At 43.8% G+C, this 20,653-nt stretch overlaps 1 protein-coding gene across 7 annotated transcripts in view; it reads right to left on the minus strand.

The window, feature by feature from the left end:
- Window positions 1–20,653, minus strand: part of lrba (LPS responsive beige-like anchor protein) — a 284,780-nt gene that overhangs the window by 239,828 nt on the left and 24,299 nt on the right. For all 7 annotated transcript variants that reach the window (XM_054778104.1, XM_054778108.1, XM_054778107.1 and 4 more), the window contains exons 4-19: window positions 19,682–19,777; window positions 19,496–19,617; window positions 16,743–16,869; window positions 16,438–16,557; window positions 13,697–13,843; window positions 12,873–13,070; window positions 8,059–8,192; window positions 7,550–7,658; window positions 6,629–6,781; window positions 5,710–5,878; window positions 5,565–5,644; window positions 5,441–5,503; window positions 5,251–5,348; window positions 5,076–5,168; window positions 2,082–2,190; window positions 1,908–1,989 (exon numbers count right to left, since the gene is read on the minus strand). In XM_054778104.1, coding sequence (XP_054634079.1) covers window positions 1,908–1,989; window positions 2,082–2,190; window positions 5,076–5,168; window positions 5,251–5,348; window positions 5,441–5,503; window positions 5,565–5,644; window positions 5,710–5,878; window positions 6,629–6,781; window positions 7,550–7,658; window positions 8,059–8,192; window positions 12,873–13,070; window positions 13,697–13,843; window positions 16,438–16,557; window positions 16,743–16,869; window positions 19,496–19,617; window positions 19,682–19,777 — 1,900 coding nt within the window. The remainder of the gene's footprint in view (window positions 1–1,907; window positions 1,990–2,081; window positions 2,191–5,075; window positions 5,169–5,250; window positions 5,349–5,440; window positions 5,504–5,564; window positions 5,645–5,709; window positions 5,879–6,628; window positions 6,782–7,549; window positions 7,659–8,058; window positions 8,193–12,872; window positions 13,071–13,696; window positions 13,844–16,437; window positions 16,558–16,742; window positions 16,870–19,495; window positions 19,618–19,681; window positions 19,778–20,653) is intronic.

Below are 20,653 nucleotides of genomic sequence, written 5' to 3' on the forward strand. Positions count from 1 at the left end.
ACTTGATGCCAAACGCATGTGTTCCCGTCTAGAAATACATTTTTTGAAGCTAGCTGCTACGCAGGTTGTCACTTGTCAGAGGCATGAACATTAAAATGTTACTTAAAACATTGCCTGCATAGTTCATAAAAGCTTTAATGATTCATTCCATTCCTGCACTTTTTCCCAACGGGACACAAACAGTAAAGAGTCAAATTATCCCCAAGGAACTGCTCAAAGAATTCTCCTGCATTTGTACCTATCCTATTCCCAATATTATTACTTCATGCATATCATCATTTTATAGTTATTTCTTGGTTCCATTTGTGTGTATTATTTCTTTGATGGGGTGTAATGTAGCCAGCTTTACTGTGTGTTTCATAAACACAGTGACGTGATTACACCGCACCTTCTCACTAATTTATTCATTCATGATTGCTGTTTTGTGCTTGACTACAGACTAATGAGTCTAAAAGTGCATATTTACAAGCGAATGTTTGATATCCTTGGCCGTAATGACACATTTGCAAGCACAAAAATGTTCTAAATGATGTCAAATCCAAATAGAGTCTAAGTCAGCCTGCAAGCTACTTTTAAAATGACTCCTATTATAAACATAAGAAATACATTTAGAAATATATACTTATGTACGTTGTACATGTATACTGTATCAGGGGTGCACGTACCTTTTTGGCATGCAAGTTACAAGTGGGCATGATCTATCTCTTACTAGAAAACATATCACCTTTTTATCAAATCTAAGCGGTAAACTTGGAAACTGCTATACTAAATACTACTTTATTAGTATTTCACATTCACACTTCAAAGTTTACATCAAACATTAGCATAAGCAAGACATGAAAATGATGATGCAAAAGACAAAGCAGCCCAAGTCAAGGCAAGACATTAAAAAGGTTTCTTCCAATTCATCATCAAGTAATAGTTTAACAGGCAGCGGTGTAGAAAACACACATTTCTATAGTGGAGTTCAGGACGCCAAGCTAAGCCGTCAAGCAGTTGACTTTTTTTCTACATAACTAGCCGCTACAAGTGAATGGATGACTTTATTATAGATATACTGTAAGCTGTTAGTTGGTCCGTAATCAGAATAACAAAGATGAAAGTTGCATCTCTGGGTGTAGCTTAGGACGCCTGCTCACCACTTTGTTTGCCGCAGGAGGAGCACCAGTGAACCAGGGGGGCTTAATGTCAGCTGACATCTATCAAGTGACATTTATGCGATCTACCGGTAGCTCGCGATCGACATAATGGGCACCCTTGGTGTAAGGCATTAAAAGATGTTAGAACGGCCACTAGGTGTCACTGCTAACACACCAGACCATCTCCAGACAGGCTTGGATTATTTTATAATCATTATTGATGTCACAACAGGCCCAATCATAACATCATAATAATAATGGTCATCATCATCATAACACAGATTGGAGCTAAAACTCAACACTGAATCCCCGACATCACTTCCTGTCCACACGCCCCAAGACATTTATTGACACACACACGCGCAAGAAAGTATTATCTATGTCTGCAATGCCTTATTTCTCTTATTATGTCTACTATATTGGGGAATAGGAGTGTAAAGGTGACTATAGGGGTGTTATTTCTTGTCCAGAGGGCTCTAATTGCAAACATCCTATTTATAACGTCACAATCTAAAACGTTAAATATAAAATAAATGGGGGTGTGGAACGCATGACCGGCCATGAAGGAGGAATTAGTGTATTACTGTAGGAGTAGATGTTTTCCAACACAGACTAGCTTAACGTGCATTTCTATTCATTACACAGGAGGCATGAATAAAATATTGTTGCTCATTTGTTGGGCCAATTGCACGCTTCCGCAGGGAATAACGTTGCAGTGCAGCCGTGTGATTTAAAAGACAGCAGGAGAGGCTCAGAGGAGGCACTCACGCGGGTTGAGGATCTTCACGGTGGAGTCCGGGTCCGGATGTTGTTTATGGATCACTTGTGTGCAGATCTGCTCTGTGAGAATCTAACAGTGGGGGAGGGGAGGCAGAAGCATGAATTTCTAAAAAAAAAAAAAAAAAAAAACCCTATCAAGTGGTTTCTGCAATGCCAAGTGACCTCAAAGAGCACGTTGTAGGTGGTCATGGAGAACTGGCCCGCGTGGAGCGTCAGGCGTTCGGTGAGCAGGGAGAAGAGGCTGTGACTCAGCATGACCTCAGACTTCCTCCTGGGGAGAACAAAACATAAACATGACTACACCTTCACTGATATACTGTACACCTTTCATTTTCTGATGGAACAATGACAAAATCACTCATTACAGTGCAATATACTGTATGCTCTATGTCAGGCGTGGGGGCCTTCTGAAGCGGAAGAGAACATACTGGAGGTAGGATGGAACTAATCCAAGAGGAGACTTGGAAATCATCATCATCATCATCATCCAATGTGTATATCACAAGGACGGCCACTCTGCTTTGGCATAGAGCTGACAGTGGTGAGCGAGGCGACCACACCGGTAAGAAAGCGTAATGCACAATCATAAACAGGCACTCAGGTACAAAACATCACCATCAGCAACCAACAGCGCAAAAGTTGCAGAAAAACAGGATTTATTCACGTAATAAAATCCAAGTTTCACCCTCAGTTTAATTTAAATTAGCAACGTGAGCCTGGAAGGAGAATTCATCTCTATGGTTTTGCCGTCGCTAGCTGTAATGCTTTTGACCGGCTCTGTAATTTCATGTTTATGAGAGAATACCATAAAAACCAGTTTCAAAGATTGTAAACGAGTCTGAACTGTATTAAAAGCTATCTGGTCAGTGAGGAAGAGCAGCAAGAAATGACAGTGATACAAGGCATTTGATAAGTGATTGCACAAGTTATTGATAAAAAATGTTGGCATTCTTCTGTTTGAACAGCCTGAAGGCAGCATCCCTATCTTTAAGTAGCTTATCCATACTATGAGAAAACCGAGGACTGTTGCACCATATCTCCCGAAATTTGTGCAGAGGTGCATGTTTGTCAGTGAGTTTTGAAAACTCTTCCTGAAAGTGGCACCATGCTGACGCCACATTACCAAAAAGAGACCCTGAATCACTCAATTAGTGACGGATGATGAATGAAAGCTTCGTCATTAAGGTGCTCGATGTCCCTTTTAACCAGCATACAAGGTTTTGTTTTCTGTAATTGAACATTTCTGCCAGTAGCAATAGCACAATGGCCACTTGGGCTGTTTGCAAAAAGACTATTTCGCAGACTTAGACGGGGTTTCAGGAGGCCGCGTCAGGTAGGGGGGCAGCTTGGTGTTTGTTAGGAAATACCACCATGAAAGAGCAGTCCGCTGGGGAAATACACTCCCACACAAACCTTCCTTCTCACGGTGACGGCATTTCATTCACATGTCAACTTAGGTGAAATTAAAATTAATGGAGTGGATATTGAAAAAGTGGAAGAATATAAATTCCTCGAGGTTGTAATAGATGAAAAAATGAGTTGGAAATCTCATATTAAACATACACAACAAAAGGTGGCGAGAAATATCTATATATTGAATAAAGCAAAATATGTTCTTGATCATAAATCACTTCACACTCTGTACTGTTCCTTAGTATTAGCATATTTAATGTATTGTGTGGAGATATGGGAAATAATTACAAAAGTAATCTTCACTCACTCACTGTACTGCAAAAAAGATGGTGAGGATCATTCATAATACCAAGTATAAACAACATACAAACCTTTATTTTTAATATCACATATTAGTGATGATCATTCATAATACCAAGTATAGACAACATACACACCTTTATTTTTAATATCACACATATTAAAATTAGCAGATTTAGTATTCTTTCAAACCGCTAGAATAATGCATAAAGCTAATAATAACTTGTTAGTCAAAAACCTCATACAGTATTTCTCAATCAGAGAGGAGAAATATGATCTTAGAGGAGAAAATTCTTTACTCATATTTATCTAATTATTTATTTATTATCACTTGTTATTACTATTATTACTTATTTACTTATTTTTGGAACTTACCGATATGGATTATGTATTATCCTGACTATCAGAGAAAACATGACATGGAATGCAGGAAGTGAACTACATGTACTGTACTAGATGTGGAATAGATGGGGGGTAGGATTAAATAAAAAACTTCTTCCTACTCCTTTTGGACATGTGGTTCATGAGATGTATTCCATTGTAACCTTCATGTTCAAATAAACTAAACTAAACTAAACTAAATTCCGCATTCAACAGTAGATTCCATTCTGGCAGTCGCAGCACTGGCCTGCAATCTTGGTCTCTTTTTACTTTTTTATTCTGTGATAGCTTCCTTTGTGGAGACAGCAGCTCCACCTAGTGCTTCAACTAAGAAGTACAAAACTGTTCAGTTCATGTGACGTGTCTGTAGTCCGTTATACAACCATTGAAAAAAATGATTTGTTTCTTCAGTTTCTTGTTCATTTTACTGCCTGATACAACTAAAGGTACATTTGTTTGGACAAACATCAGGTTGACAACAAGAGCTCATAAGAGTTCCACTTTTGGCAGTACAACATCTAAGAACTTGAACAAGAAAAGCATGGAAGTTGCTAGATATCAGCTCTTAAATTCAACTCTTATGAGCTATATTTGTTATCATCATTATATTTGTCCAAACAAATGTACCTTTAGTTGCACCAGGCAATCAAATGGATCAATAAACTGAAGAAACAAGGGTGCTCTCATCATTTTTCCCATGACTGTAGTATTTGTAGACTTTGACACGGGCCAGTTGCACGTCTGTTCTATATCAAAGCTGACAATATAGATCATGTATGTACGCTACCGGTCCACAGTTTGGAGACATTTTCCTATTCAACAGCAAACGCTGGACTGGTACTGTATATTTGTGAGCTTGGCAATAAAGACACTTTATACTTGTATAAACAGAAATGCAATATTATTGAATTTTCATTCAAGAATGAAAAGGGGGGGAAATAATTATTGGAAAACTGATTTGTACAAATAAAAGGCCTTAGCCCTAATAGGCTCCTGGTACTCTCTGCAGTTGAGTAAATATATTCACTAACGTAGGTATACAGTATTTATTGCTGTGCTTACTTTGGTGTCAAATGTTTCAGGAAGTAGCCCAACACTTTTAGTGTCTGCACTCGTATCCCTTCGCTCTTGGATGCCAAAAGCTTGTAAATCACTCTGCAAAACACACCAATGGTGGGAAAACAATGACATACTGTTACAGGCCTATGTGCACGTTTGACTGTGTGTTACGCAGTACCGAATGCCGTTGCGTTGGTCAAACGCCTGCACCATGGGTCCAGGGTGCTCAGACATCAGCGCCACCAGCAACTGCAGCACATCCATGAGATTGTCATCCTGCAGGACAAAAAGTGACACCCCAGGGGCATTCACGTTTGGGTGGTGCGATGCTGCCATCTGGTGGTCATGTGGTGCAAACCGCAGCTTACCTCGTGCATGGTGAGGAGATAGCTGAGGATGCTCTGTAGCTCGTCTTCCTTCACACCGTGGTCCTACAAGCACATATATCATCAGCAGGTGCATTGCGTCTTCTTACGGGTGGAGTCAGCCTACCTTCATTATGAGCTGCTTGACAAACAGCAGCAGAAAGGCTCGCAAAGACAACATTTCCTTCTGGGTCGGCCTCGGACCATCTGAAAAGAATTTTAAGGAGACATTAGTAGGAGAGAACAACATAGTGTAAAGAAGACAGTCTCACCGAGGCCTTTAGGCGCAACGCCGCTGCGATCCTGCGGGTTGACGACCCAGTAGTAGTACTTGAGCGTGTGCATGACCTGCAGCACGGTGCCAACCCTGCGGATGGCGTTGTAGATGGTCACGGTGCTGATGAACTCCGTGGCCAGGTACGTGTACAGAGTCAGTTGCACCTGCATGCACACGCGCACACAGTTCATTTCCAAATGTGAAGATTGTAAATCGTTCATGGTGGTACATTTGTAAATAAATTGTTATTTGAATGGAAAACAACCACTTTTTGTGTTGTTTGTTGGTATAGTTGTTTAGATATTGGAGCAGTCACAAAAGCAAAAACTGCTGCCCACACCGGTGTATGAATGTGAATGAATGTTTGGTTGTGGTCGGAAGGGCCGTCGGCGCAAATTGGCAGCCAAGTTTCCATCAGACGACCACAGGGCAGCTGTGAGCACCACCACCAGGGTGTGACTTGGCTTCACTTCATTGTGAAGCCATTTGGGTGCCTTGAAAAGTGTTGTAAATAAAAATTATCTAAAAAAAAAAATCCAAAATATGTGTCAAAGTGAAAGTTATGCTTGAAAATGATGGTTTTCTCCCTTCTTTAGTCAGGAACTGATATTTTCCTGAAATGTACCTATGTTCTACTGTTGATTACTAAAGAACAGAAAGATGGGGGTCTAATGTTTCTTTTGGTAGGTTCCATGTTTATATAGCCATAGAACACAATATTCTGTGTGCCTTCAAAGATGATTCCAAATGGTCTAAAATGGCCGCTACTGAAGGGGTTGTGGCTGGGATTGAATGAGTTAAGCAGGAGCACACAGTGGACACATGAATGTAGTGGTTAGCTTCTTTTTACACTTGTATGAGCGTTGGAAATTATGACTTATGACTTACAAGTTGATAGTGGTTGTGTGGTTTACCTTGGCGGGGGCATGGATCCAGATGGCGGGGTTGAAGAGAACATGGTCGCAGAGCTGCTTGAGCAGCAGGATGCCGTTCTGCAAGTTGCTGAGGTATCGGGAGAAGGCCAGCACGATGTCCAGGACGGGCCGTGTCACGTGGACCTTGGAGGACTGCAGGGAGGACACATGCAGACAAAGATGAAGAGGAGAGCCTCTTTTGCCTTGAAAGTACAAAAAAACAACAGTGGCCTCCTGATAACTGCTAGAGCCACAAAAATGCTTTCACAGAACAAGTATGCTTTTGTGTGATTGTGATGCAAAGGGAATCAAAGTTCAGTTTCCACCAAAGCACTTCAACATTTTTCTTTTGTTTTTGCTTTTTCAAAAAGGTACAAGTTGCAAAATGTAGCAAAACTACAACTACTGTAGCTGGTGGTAGACGCCTACATTATTATTTATGACACTATATGCACACTGCCTCACATTTCTCCAAGCAAGGGACAATAACAGAGAGGGTACTCTAGAGTAGTCCGAGTGCAGCTTGTACAGCGGTGTAGAAAATGAGTCAACACACAGCTGTTACTGTCTTACTACCTGGCAACACACGTAAGTAGCAATATGATGGTGGTGGTAGCGTCACGGTCTGGGGCTGCATGAGTGCTGCCTTACAGCATGCTTGGGGATATGATGGAATATATGATGGATAGAAAATGGATGGATGGAAGATTAAAGTCTACATGAAAAATGGCACAATTGGATCAAATGGAATTGTATGGTTTGTATACTGTATCGAGTCGTACGGAATGGTTCTGTTTTTAAAATATAGGGTTTTTGAATGGCATGGTAACACATGTATGTAGATGTGTATGGAATCATCCACCTTTGACAAGGTAAAATAACATAAACAGTGAAACTTTGGGTGAGACTGTCGTGTTCTACCTTCTCCAAGGTGTATCCGATGACCAGGAAGCCTTTGCAGGCCAGGACCTGCTCTTGCATGGCCACAGAGTTCCTGAGGAGCTCCATGACAAAGGACAGCAGCGTGCAGCTAGGAGGCAAGCACACACAGAGCGAGACCAACAGTCAGAGCAGTGACAGACAGTAGGAAGAATCTGCGTGAGCTGCTGACAAAGCCTCCAGTGTGACGGGCGCACACGACATGGGATGTGATTGAATGGGGGTGTCGTGTCCCCGTTGTGCTGGCAAGACATGTTGGTGAGGAGTTGTCGCCTGGAAGGAGGACGAGCATAGCGGCAGCTTTGCAGCTCCAGAACGCAAAGCCATCATAAAAAAAAAAACACCCTCATAAAAAGCAAGAGTGCTGTTGCATCATCAAACCTTTACATGCTGTACCGACAAACTTTTTGGCAACTGTCACACAAGTGGAAAAAGAACTGAAGCCAAACGTCGAATGAAGCATGTGTGTTATCCTGATTTTCCATAGTTACCAGACAGAGGTGTCCAGCTCCTGGCTGGAGGGCTGGCAGAAATCCAGCTGTGCAAAAAGCGGGAAGAGGACCTGCACTCCCCCAATGGAGTGGATGCCGCTCTGGACTGAGTGAGTCACCACGGCCTTCACATCCTGCGTCCACACACACACACACACACACACACACACACACACACACACACACACACACACGCACACACACAGTTTAGCCTGATTAAATAATTCAAAACCAAGTTTATACGTTTTTGTTTTTTTTTTTAACACAAACGCTAGCTCCCAAAGACGTATTTATAAGTCTTTTTTTGTAGCGAGAGGCAAAAATAGGTGATGATGCAAGTGCACAATAAAATAGGTTCATTTTCATGCTGTTTTAAGCCATAAAAACAGCCACAAGATGGGAGAAGTGCATTTGATAAGACCTCGTGTTAACACGCTCGACAGCAAGAAAAAACGTTATACACACACGCCGTCTGATGTTTATTGCGCTGCAGTCGGCACCAGTAAGGCCTTCATGTGGGTGGAAGACCGCCCTGTGCCTTGATGGACAGCCAATCGGATCCTCCGGCTCAGCGCAGGTGTGATTTTTTTGGGTCTACCACTTGACTTTTTTGTTCCATAATGCTCAGGATCTTTCAGAAAATGTAGAATGACTGATTTACTGCACCCAACCTCGGCAGAAATGGCACGCTGCGAGAGGCCTTGCTTATGCAGCTCCACAACCCCACCACGTTGAAAAAGAGAAAGCTTCTTAGCTTTAGCATCAGCATAAGTTATCATTTGGAGCAGATTTAAGATTTTGATCAGGAGTGTGTCTGTGTGTGTGTGCGCACGCGTGTGCGTGTGTGTGATATTTGAGCTGTCACAAAAGCAAAAAATATTTGTCAAAGTCAAAGTTATGCTTGAACACAAAAAGCCGCTTTTCTGCCTTTTCTAGTTGGGAACTGATATTTTTCTGAAACTTACCTATGTTCTACTGTTGATCACTAAAGAACAGAAAGAGGTAGAAACATATTCTTTTTTCCCCCCCCTAATGGTAAGGTTCCATGTTTATATAGCCATGGAACACAATATTCTGTGTGCCTTGAAAGATCAGTCAAAATTGTCTAAAATTAGATTGTATGAGTTAATAAGATGCTCCAATATTTCCAGCAATATCAGCATCTATCCATCCATCCTTCCATCTCCTACCGCTTATCCAAGATCGGGTCGCAAGAGCAGCAGCCCAAGCAGGGAAGCGCAGACTTGCCTCTCCCCAGCTGCTTCGTCCGGCTCCTCCCGGCGGATCCTGAGGCGTTCCCAGGCCAGTTGGGAGGCATAGTCTCTCCAACGTGTCCTGGGTCTTCCCCGAGGCCTTCTACCGGTCGGACTTGCCCTGAACACCTCCCCAGGGAGGCGTCTGGGAGGCATCCTGACCAGATGCCCAACCCACCCCATCTGGCTCCTCTCAATGCGGAGGAGCAGCGGTTCGACTCCATAGTTTCTCCCAGATGACAGTGCTTCTCACCTTATCTCTAAGGGAGAGCCCAGCCACCCTACGGAGAAAACTCATTTTGGCCGCTTGTACCCGCCATCTTGTCCTTTTGTCACCACCCAAAGCTCATGACCACAGGTGAGGGCAGGAACGTAGACGGACCTGTAAATTGAGAGCTCTGCCTTTGGGCTCAGCTCTCTCTTCACCACAACGGACCGAAGTAGAGTCCGCATCACTGCAGACGCCGCACCAATTCACCTGTCGATGTCACGTTCCGTCCTTCCCTCACTCGTGAACAATACCCCGAGGTACCTAAACTCCTCCACTTAGGGCAGGATCTCATCCCCAACCCAGAGATGGCACTCTACCCTACTCTGACTTGGAGGTGCTGATTCTCATCCCGGCCGCTTCACATTCGGCTGCGAACCGATCCAGTGAAAGTTGATGTTCACGGCTCGCAGGACCACATCATCTGCATAAAGCAGAGACCCAATCCTGCAGACACCAAACCAGAACCCCTCAATGCCCTGGCTGCACCTAGAAATTCTGTCAATAAAAATAATGAACAGAATCAGTGACAAAGGGCAGCCCTGGCTGAGTCCAACCATAACAGGAAATGTCAGACTTATTGACGGCAATGCGAACAAAACTATGACACTTCTTAAAAAGGAGGACCACCACCCCGATCTGCCACTCCAGAGGTACTGTCCCTGATGTCCACGCAATGCTGCAGAGTCGGGTCAACCAAGACACACCTAAAGCATCCAGGGCCTAAAGGAACTCCGGGCAGATCTCGTCCACCCCGGGTCCCTGACACCGAGAAGCTTTTTGACAACCTCAGCAACCTCAGCCCCAGAGATAGGAGAGCCCACCGTGGAGTCCCCAGGCTCTTGACGTGTCGGTGGGATTGAGGAGGCCTTTGAAGTATTCTTTCCACCGATCTACAACATCCCGAGTTGAGGTCAGCAGCACACCATCCCCACTATACAATGTGTTGACTGTGCACTGCTTCCCCCTCCTGAGACGCCGAATGGTGGTCCAGAATCTCTTTGAAGCCATCTGGAAGTCGTTCTCCATGACTTCTCCGAACTCCTCCTATGTCCGAGTTTTTGCCTCAGCGACTGCCAGAGCTGTAGACCACTTGGCCTGCCGATACCCGTCAGCTGCTTCCGGAGTCCCATGAGCCAAAAAGGCCCGATAGGGCCCCTTCATCTTGACGGCATCCCTCACCACTGGTGTCCACCAACGGGTTCTGGGATTACCGCCACAACAGGCAGCAACCACCTTACGGCCACAGCTCCGATCAGCTGCCTCCACAATAGACACACGGAACATGGTGGAAGCGCTCCCGGAGGTCGGAGTTGAAACTCCTTCTGACAGGGGACGCTGCCAGACGTTCCAACAGACCCTCACAATGCGGTTGGGCCTGCCAGGTGTGACTGGCATCTTCCCCCACCATCAGAGCCAACTTACCAGCAGGTGGTGATCGGTTAACATCTCCACCCCTCTCTTCACCCAAGTGTCCAAAACATATGGCCGCAAGTCAAATGATACGACCACAAAGTCAATCATCAAAGTGCGGTCCTGATGCCATGTGGACCTTATGCTTGAACATAGTGTTTGTTATCAACAATCTGTGGCGAGCGCAGAAGTGCAATAAAAGCACCGCTCGGGTTCAGATCAGAGGGGCCGTTCCTCCCAATCACGCTTCTCCAGGTCTCACTGTCACTGCCAATGTGAGCGCTGAAGACCCCCAGCAGAACAACGGAATCCCCTGGGGGAGCACTCTCCAGTACCAAAAAGGGCATGTATTCTGAATAAGGGAGGGAAACTACACCCTCGCCACCAGATGCTTGCCATCGCGCCCCACCACCAGGCCTGGCTCCAGAGGGGGGCCCCGGTGACCCACATCCGGGCAAGTGAAAATGTGGTCCAATGGTTTGTTTCATCATAGGGGTCTATTGAGCCATTCTTTGTCTGGTCCCTCACCTAGTACCTGTTTGTCGTGGGTGACCCTGACAGGGGCATAAAACCCCCCCCCGACAACTTAGCTCCTAGGACCATCGGGACATGCAAACTCCTCTACCACGATAAGGTGGTAGCTCAGGGAGGACTAATAATAATAAGGGCTGCACGGTGTTCTAGTGGTTAGCACGTTGGCCAACACAGGAGCAGCCTGGAGATGGGAAGACCTGGGTTGGATTCTCTCCTGGGCATTTCTGTGTGGAGTTTGCATGTTCTCCCCGTGTGCGCGCGGGTTTTCTCCGGGTACTCCGGCTTCCTCCCACATTCCAAAAACATGCAGGTGAGGTTAATTGGCAACTCTAAATTGTCCATAGGTATGAATGTGAGTGTGAATGGTTGTTTGTCTATATGTGCCCTGCGATTGGCTGGCGACCAGTCCAGGGTGTACCCCGCCTGTCGCCCTGAAGTCAGCTGGGATAGGATCCAGCATGCCCCCGCGACCCTACTGAGGATGAAGCGGTATAGAAAATGGATGGATAATAATAATAATAATAATAATAATAATTAATAACAGCATGTATAAAATGTAGTGACCATTACAGTATACATTGGACTCATTCAAACTGTGCACATGCTCAATACAGCGTCTGAAGTAAGTATTGAATGTATGTGCAGGCTCTCAGTCGTACAGGAGTTGTCCAAAGAGCTTCGTTACGTCCGACACCTTCTTCACAGAAGTACAGATGACGTCTCAAGAAGCCTTTCTCTCGAGAAGTATTGAATGCCTCACCATTTTTGTCACTACATCAAAAGTGCTACTGACATGAAATGTTCACCAGATGTTGGGAACAACCCAAGTAATCCATACATCCAAAGAAACAACTAAGACACGCAACATTTTACAACATTGGTTCTGTTGCTGCTGTATTGTATAAATGAGCATGTGGACAAAGAGAGTTTCATTTTCCTATCCACTTTCTCATGCACTCCAAATGATGATTAGAGTGAAATATGTAAGCTGTCAGTTTTCTCCTGCTTCCAGTTGTCTTCTTTGCGGTTTAAGTAAACCAACACCCCAGCATTTATGCTGTTTGTGGTCAGCATAAATGAAATAAAGAAGCACCTGGTAAAAGTATTACCAGGTGCTTTATTTCTGTTTATTACACCTTTTAATTATCCCTGAAATATTAAAAAATAAAATGTTGCCCATTCAAACCACCAGTAATGAGAATACAAAGCTTGCATAACCAGCAGGTGCAGCGGTCTGGCCAGTGCCACACTTGCACCTGTGGCCTCAATGAGGCTGCTAAATCTCCCTGCTTGCTGTGATGGAGTAGAGAGACAAACTCACTGGGGAAAAGGGGTAAGAGCGTTACCTGAAGCATGAGCGCATGAGGGGAATGGATGAAAATGGAGGCGTTGTCCTTGGGGGAGGACTCCAGGCAGAGCTGGGCGTCTGTGGCGCGAGGATTGTACGCAAAAGCGATGCTGGAAGACAGCTTGCCGTCATACAGCAGGGTCTTGTGGTGCTCGGCAAACATCAAGTCGCTCTCGGCCTTGTACTTGAACGTGCCCTGGAGGAGGAGAACAAAGGAGACTGTGACATGGCTGAAAATAAAAGCAGACCAAGTGACAGCTGTCAGTGCCTTTGTGGCCTCAGGTGCCTGAAGGAATATCATCACTGGCACCAGGATTCAGCAGTAATGTGACAAATTATTTCTTGTGTGTTATGGCATCAGACTGTAGAATATTCAACTCACAGGCAGTTAGAGGTGAGGCTTTTATTTTTTTCCAGTAACACATTTATTTACGTACATTTATTTACCTAACATGAATAATTTTGGCGTGTGGGAGGAAGCCGGAGTACCTGACGAAAACCCACGCACGCACGTGGAGAACATGCAAACTATACCCAAACTGAGATATGAACCCTGATCTTCCACATCTGACTGTGTGGCCAACATGCTAACCACTAGGCCCACATTTTGGCAGGATGGCGGGATAAGATAGCATTTATTTAAGTGACACACGTGATCAACTGAAGAACGCCATCCATTGGCGCAAAAAAAAAAAGCAATAATGTGGCAAGATGTAATAATAAAAAGGTATAAAGTAGATTTCGCTTGTCAACAAAACAATGAATGAATGAATGAATGAGCAGTATTATATTCAACATTGCTCTTCCATGTTTCCACCTCACCTGGTAACCTGGACCCAGCTGGTAGATGGCCAGGATCTGAGCAGCATTGAGGCCCTCTCCAAATAAGTAGACCGCCCCCATCTGGCCACAGAAGACACGGTTGGCGTCCGCCGTCTCGGATGAGCCCAGGAAGCACTTGTCAAACGTCTGCGGGGATTGGAATGGTAGTGTTAACATCTCCAGAAAGGAAACAAAACTAAACACGTTACTTGGAAAGATGAAAAGAGAAAAAAGGTAACGTCAGATCATAAAAAGGACCCAAAATAGCAGCAGAGATGTTGTTGAGATTTGCTATAAATGGAAAGACGGCTTCAGAGAGCTTTTCTCATGTCTAGTATGTAACTCAAATCTCTTATTTCCTCCTCTGGGCTGCGACACCAGTCGCATGTGTGAGGAGGAGAAGGTTGCATCTCACACCATTTCACCCGCTATTATCAACACTAAGCGAGAGAAGCTGCACGCCGAGCACAGCTGATGTCGCAAACTCTAAGATTCCATCTGTGAGCCACACTGTTACAGTAGCTACACACTAAACAGCGCTACATGTCATTTATGCCATTTCACACAATATGGAAGCTCATGTGCAAGTACGCAACACAAAAAATACTTCCACTTCTGAAATGCTATTCATTTGATCATAGTAATGATTACGTTAGAATTATTACTAATTTAAGAATTCATTCTAGCCCCACTATTAACCTAGCAAAATCACAAAGAGGATGGGTCGTTAATTAGAAGCAGGCCATGAGGAGAGAGGCTGTTACTCCCTAAATGTAAAAAGTAGAGCTGCCAATCCATGAAAATATGCCATCACAACAGTTAAATCAGAATCGCAACTAATCACAGACAGACATTTTTATCCCTAATAAGCAGGGATGTTACTCTCCATCCACAGGTTGGCCCACTTTGTTGGACGGTGCTTGAACGCTGCACCGATAGACTACTATGCTGTATTTTTTACAAGCACTGTCAATCAATTAAAATATTTACTCACAATTAATCTCATTTTGTCCTTAGTTAACATAATTACGTAATTACAATTAATTGCAGATAAAAAAAGGTTTTTATCTATAATAAGTAGGGATGAAAATCTCTGTGGTAAACAATTTCAACGATAACTACATCAAATCTGATGTAAAAGGATATCAATTTTGGAAATATGTGCCATTATTTTATTCCAAAAAATTATATACAGTTAGAAATCCCACTGTTTTTGCATTTTTAATGCAAGCAGCGACTTGTTCCACTTTGGACAGTCCTTGAACGTACCATGTAACTTTGTTCCACGCCGTACAGATAGACTATTATACTGTATTAGCCTTTTTCTTTCACCTCATATTTGCTGATACCATGTGGGAATACATCAAGGTAAGATGTGATGACCTTACTGAGTGCTCATGTGCATATTTGTTCTCTGAAAAACAAAGTCCAGGCTGGTACTGGTGGATGGTGGCTCTGTATTCATTTTGGGCTTTTAATTTGATGTTGTTAATAAATGATGAATAATAAGATAAAAAAAAAAAAAAAACACTGGTTAGTTGGGACACTCATATGCCAAGGTACCACTGTATAAATGACAAATAATAGTGGCAGTGCTCCAGTAACTTGTCACTTCTCTCTGGCAGGCGACGTACTCTGTGACGAGATACAAATAACTTTGCTCCTGTGGAGAGAGCCATCTGCCAGGGCTTTGAAGCTAAACTTACCAATCAGCACTTCTCATCAATATTAGTTCCTGCTTGTGGCTCCACATCCACCTTTGAGTTTCCCCAAACTACGGTGTGGGGCGAGGCTCAAACAGGACGCGCGCACGTTAATCACACGTCCAAAAAAAGAGTGCAGTTAAAGGAATTGTCCGTTAAGGTGTTATTTATGCATTAACTTTGACAGCCCTCGTGAAAAGCCATCATACAGATACACTGTATGTAAAATGTTGGTCATTTATAAATCATTCCTTTTAATATATCAAGTAGCAGGTGGGCAGAGTAATATTTCAGGGGTGAAATGAGTTTATTGGATTAACAGAAGATGTGCAATATGAATCAGGCGCAAACATGATCACACACCATCTTTCACCTTTTCCCACAATTCCTGAACATTTCACCCAAATCCATTCAGAACTTTTCAAGTTATTTTGAACACAAACAAACAAACATAACCTCCTTGGCAGAGGTAATGAAATGGTAGCTCCAAAACACCCAATGATTTAACTTTATGAAAATGATTGCATACGTTTGCATAAGACTGTACAAAACAAGGACATGTTTAACTTCAATCATAACCTGGCGCGCAAGGAAAACTAGGCTTTCTTTGACCACATGGTCATTCATGAACAAGCATATTAACAACACAACCAATGTTGTAATGGCACTTCCACACCAGCGGCTGAGCGGCAACATTTTAAAGCGCATGCAGAGCGAGATAAAGCTGCTGGATACGGACTACTGGTGATACAGTACATCAAAAGAATCTTCTTTCATCTTGTGGAGTTACTAAAAAACCTACATCAGAAGGGTGCCCACAGCCACAGCTGTTAATTCCAGGGTTCTTTGACCGGTGGCTAACTAGTAGTTATTACTAAATGAATGAGGCGTTAATTTGAGCATTTATGGATCATTTCTTTTAAGGCAGATGGAAGGCATTTGCTAGCAGCAAAGATAAATTCCAGTAAACGCTCCATAGCCACTCTCCAAGGCATCAGCGTAAACAGTTTGAGTGGCCATCCACGCTTTTCCACTTACGTCGCTGGTGTTGACGAACCAGGCAATCTCTCCGAAGGAGGCCAGCTCTCCATTGACGTAGCAGCTAATTTCGCTGTTTTTCCAGCGGTTGTATACGTGCACCAGGGTCACCATGTACCACTGAAAACAAAACACAGTTGGCGATGTCACTTGAGGACGACTAACGACTAACTTTCACTTTCTTTTCTGGTCTTTGTGGAGTAAATAAGCGTCCAAGACAACACCAAACAGCCCCGGTAGTCCTGACTCAGCGGTTACTTCATGACCCGCGCAGTGCCGCCGTTGTTGTTTTGGTTCCCCCTCACCTTCTGCGGCTTGAAGTCAAACTTCACACAGTGCTGGAATCCTTTCCCCTTGGACTTCAACGAGGTCACAATCAAGCAGCCGCCCACAAAGTGTGCCGAGTAGCCCAGGCCTTTGCTGGTGCGGAAACTGGAAGAAGAACACAGCAAGGTGTAAGATTCCCAGGCAGAATGCTCTGCCGTCTCATCCAGAAAGCTTGCGTACGCACAAAACGGGGCTGAAAAGTTGCGTACGCCGTTTTCCACGCAAAGTATGTGATGTATAAAAATTAGGGTTGCTCCGATCGATCGGCATCGGCCAATTTCTGTGAAAAAGCACGGTATCGGCATGTGCCGACACTTGCTTAAAGGAAAACTGCACTCTTTTAGGAATTTTGCCCATCATTCACAATCCTTTTGTGAAACATGAACACACATTTCTTTCCCTTTTCTGTGCGTTCTAACGAGGGAAAAGGAGTTAGCATGAGCCAGCTAACAATGCACGTCATGGGAGGTACCCATTTTGAATCCAACAAAAAAACTAAAAAAAAAAAAACGGCAACAGTGTTCCATTTATATAACTAACTTGTATATTAACCAAGCTACAGTGATATTGTTATTGTAGCATGATCACTGCATGTATTAGTATATAAAACGTTGTTAGAGGTTTATTTCAGAGGTCTTTATAGTCATAAATAGGTACCTCCCATGACATGCAATGTTAGCTGGCTCATTCCAACTACTTTTCTATTTTTAGAACGCACAGACAAGGGAAAGAAATATGTGTTCGCATTTCACACACTGTAAGGATTGTGAATGATGGGCAAAATTCAAAAAAAAAGTGCATTTTCCTTGAATAACGATCACCTCCGCCCTGCTATTGCAGTGTCCAGCCTGTAGCGATCGTCTCCCACACACTTTCCCTTCGCAGACGTGCCAAAGCCAAAACAAGCATGTCTTATGGGCCGTAGGCATTAGATAGACGCCGCATCGAGTGGGCTTGACCGCTGCTGCGATACGGCAACATTGCCGCCATGTTGGATGGGTCAAGGCTGCACAGTAAATGAAACTTTCATAAAGAGCCTTTCTCCAAAGAAAATTAAGTTAATGCCTCTCTTTTATACATGCCTGTTTATTAGTTTATTGGTAAGTATATTAGTGCGTGCGCGAATGTTTAAACGACAGGAATTAATTTACAGCGGAGCCTTTGCACACCCAATATGGCGGCGACGCTGACGTGCGGCTCAGCGCTGAATGCTGAATGAAGTGTACGTATATACTGTATTTCTATGTTATGGGCGCCACACACGGGAGGCGACGAGCAGCTGTGACCAGCCCCACCGGTGAGCGACGCGTTCACAGCCAGAGCGAATTGTACGGGTCTCCCACGGTTGTGATTGGCTTTGCGACGTGAAGGGGAATTTGGGAGTTTCAAAGTGGTTCAAAGGAGGGGGAAAAAAAATTACTCTTGCTATTAGAGGATCTTGCTAGTGTTGACGATAAACTTACCCAATATGTTTACTTTGGCGCCAACAAGTTCCCATACTGCTGCTTTTATTTTATTTATTTGTTTTTTTACATCTCTAGATTATTTTTTAGAAATGTCAAATAGCTCCGGTAAATCAGGTATTAATCCATGTTTACTGGCGAGAGTGTACTGATTAGCATCCTGTTAACTCCCACTGATTGGTCCTTGTTTGCGTTGAAAGAAGCTGTGAAGATAAATGTGACAGAAACACGTTGCTCTTGGCCATTTTTATCTTGTAAAAGTAGCCCTCACAAGAAAAAAACGTTGGTGACACCTAATACTGTATATGCAAAAGTACATTTCAAAATGTATACACTTAATCTATGTGATCGGTATCGGCAGCATAAAACCTTGATGGGAGCATCCCTAACAAAAACACAAGCTGACATGAGAAGGTTAATGCATCATTGCATGAAAACATGACTTAAAAACATATTTGACAAGACACTGCCTGCTATCATTTGTCAATCAAATGTCATATCCTTTATCGTATGTGCGGACTGCAAATAGAGTGATAGCCGTCCCAACGGATCATAAACACTTTAATGCACCAGTGTAGTATCTGGACTAGAAGATACATGAAAAACACAACAGTGTCGGAGCTACGGGGTGGCCACTCAGGTATCAACTTATAATGTGAGTAATGGTCTTACCTTGGCCACTCCAATTAAACATTTCTGGCTTTGCCACTGAAACGACGCAGCGCTTGAATGTCACCATTTTGTGCATAAACCTTCTATTATTACTTTCCTTTCCACGAATGATGGACTAACGTCATCCCCGTTTGGAGTCTTTGCATCCCCCTTTAAATTAACCTTATATTCATGTCAAATCTGGCACTGACTAAAAAGGGAAATATTTGTCCACATTCTTTTTAGTTTTGCATCGGTTGGCCCTGCTCCACCATTCACAGTGACGACAGCGGATGTGCTTTGTTTTTATTGCTTACACCTTACACCTTACATTGCTTGAGGCGGAAGTGCGTACGTATGCTTCTACTCAAGGTGGAAACTATAAACCACAAATTGTGTGAATGTGTGCCAATGGCACTTTTTACGTAACTCAATATTTTTGTCCGTTGGAACATTTTGGCAGATTTCATTTTAGTCACCTTTTCCCCTGATCATGGGTGGCATGGCTTTTAAAGTTGGGATGATGACAAACGATCATCTGAGAACATCACCCCGACTGGAAATGGATAACTTTTCTTGGATTCTCTCCAAGTGCATACATTTCTTCTGTTACTGACCAGTAGAGGTAAGGCTTGTCCTTGTCCACATTGATGTTGTTGAGAGGGTCCATGCGCAGCCACGTATGGAATGTAAAGCCGTTCTGGTAGGGCCACTTTGCGATGGGTGGAAGAGCTATGGCCTGTTTGGAAGACAACACATTTGTCTCACACTGGCAGCAGTGGTGTTTGGGAAGGTGAACTCACTGCGGCGTTTTTCCCCGGAAAGCTGAAGAAGGAGTCGGGTCCATTCCTGTGAGCCATGTACTTCAGCACCGACAGAAGCTTCACTGCATGACGAGGCTGAGAGACAGTCACACACACGTCATTGTTCATATCTGGACTTTGAATTGGTCTCCTTGCCAGTGCCACACAGGTGGAGCAAATTGGCAGTATTTTGGTCCAAATGATATCATTAACATGTATTACGAACTGTGACTGGCAACAAACGGACCTGCCGTAGAGGCAGATACTTGAAGGAAAAGTGCATGTCTTTCCCTTTTCTGTGCATTCTCAAGATTAAAAAAAAGGTAAAAAGAGGCAGTTAATGCACGTAGCAGCACACACCTATTTCCACTATAAAGCCCTCTAAAAAACCTCCAAAAAACGGCAACAATGTTGACATTTTCCATAAGTGAGCTGTATATAAAGCAAGCTGCAGCGACATTGTTACCGTAGCAGCTAACAGGAAGGACTATTTTTCTGGTACGGTAACGGGCCTGCTCCAAAACAATGCCACAGGACACCAATGTGTACTGACTGGGAAACAAGAACAAGCATATGAACAACTAGGAATGGACAACCAAATGATGTGGAAAGTAGGTTCTTTCTGCACGGCTAGATGGACTGTGTTGTGATATCATGTGCTATGTGCTCCATGTATCGCAATCAATATCATGGTGACTGACTCCGTCTGGTCCAGCTGGTCCGGGACGTCTTTTCCACTTGATTTTGGGTCGGTGGGAAAAGGTTTCTGCCACTGCGGGGTTTGTTAGCGCTAACAACTCTTCCTTGGTTGGGATGCAGTCTCTTGGAGCAGTGTCCTCCTCGCCATACACACCAAGCCTTTCCATCCATGGTGACACTGTACGCCACTCAGTGCAGCACAAACACTCCAATTCTCCACATTTACACCACCAAGGCGTGCCGGCCCTGACTCTCTCGGCCCCCTCGGCCCCC

The sequence above is a fragment of the Dunckerocampus dactyliophorus genome, chromosome 6 (genome assembly GCF_027744805.1).
Source record: "Dunckerocampus dactyliophorus isolate RoL2022-P2 chromosome 6, RoL_Ddac_1.1, whole genome shotgun sequence".
Classification (NCBI taxonomy): Eukaryota; Metazoa; Chordata; class Actinopteri; order Syngnathiformes; family Syngnathidae; genus Dunckerocampus; species Dunckerocampus dactyliophorus.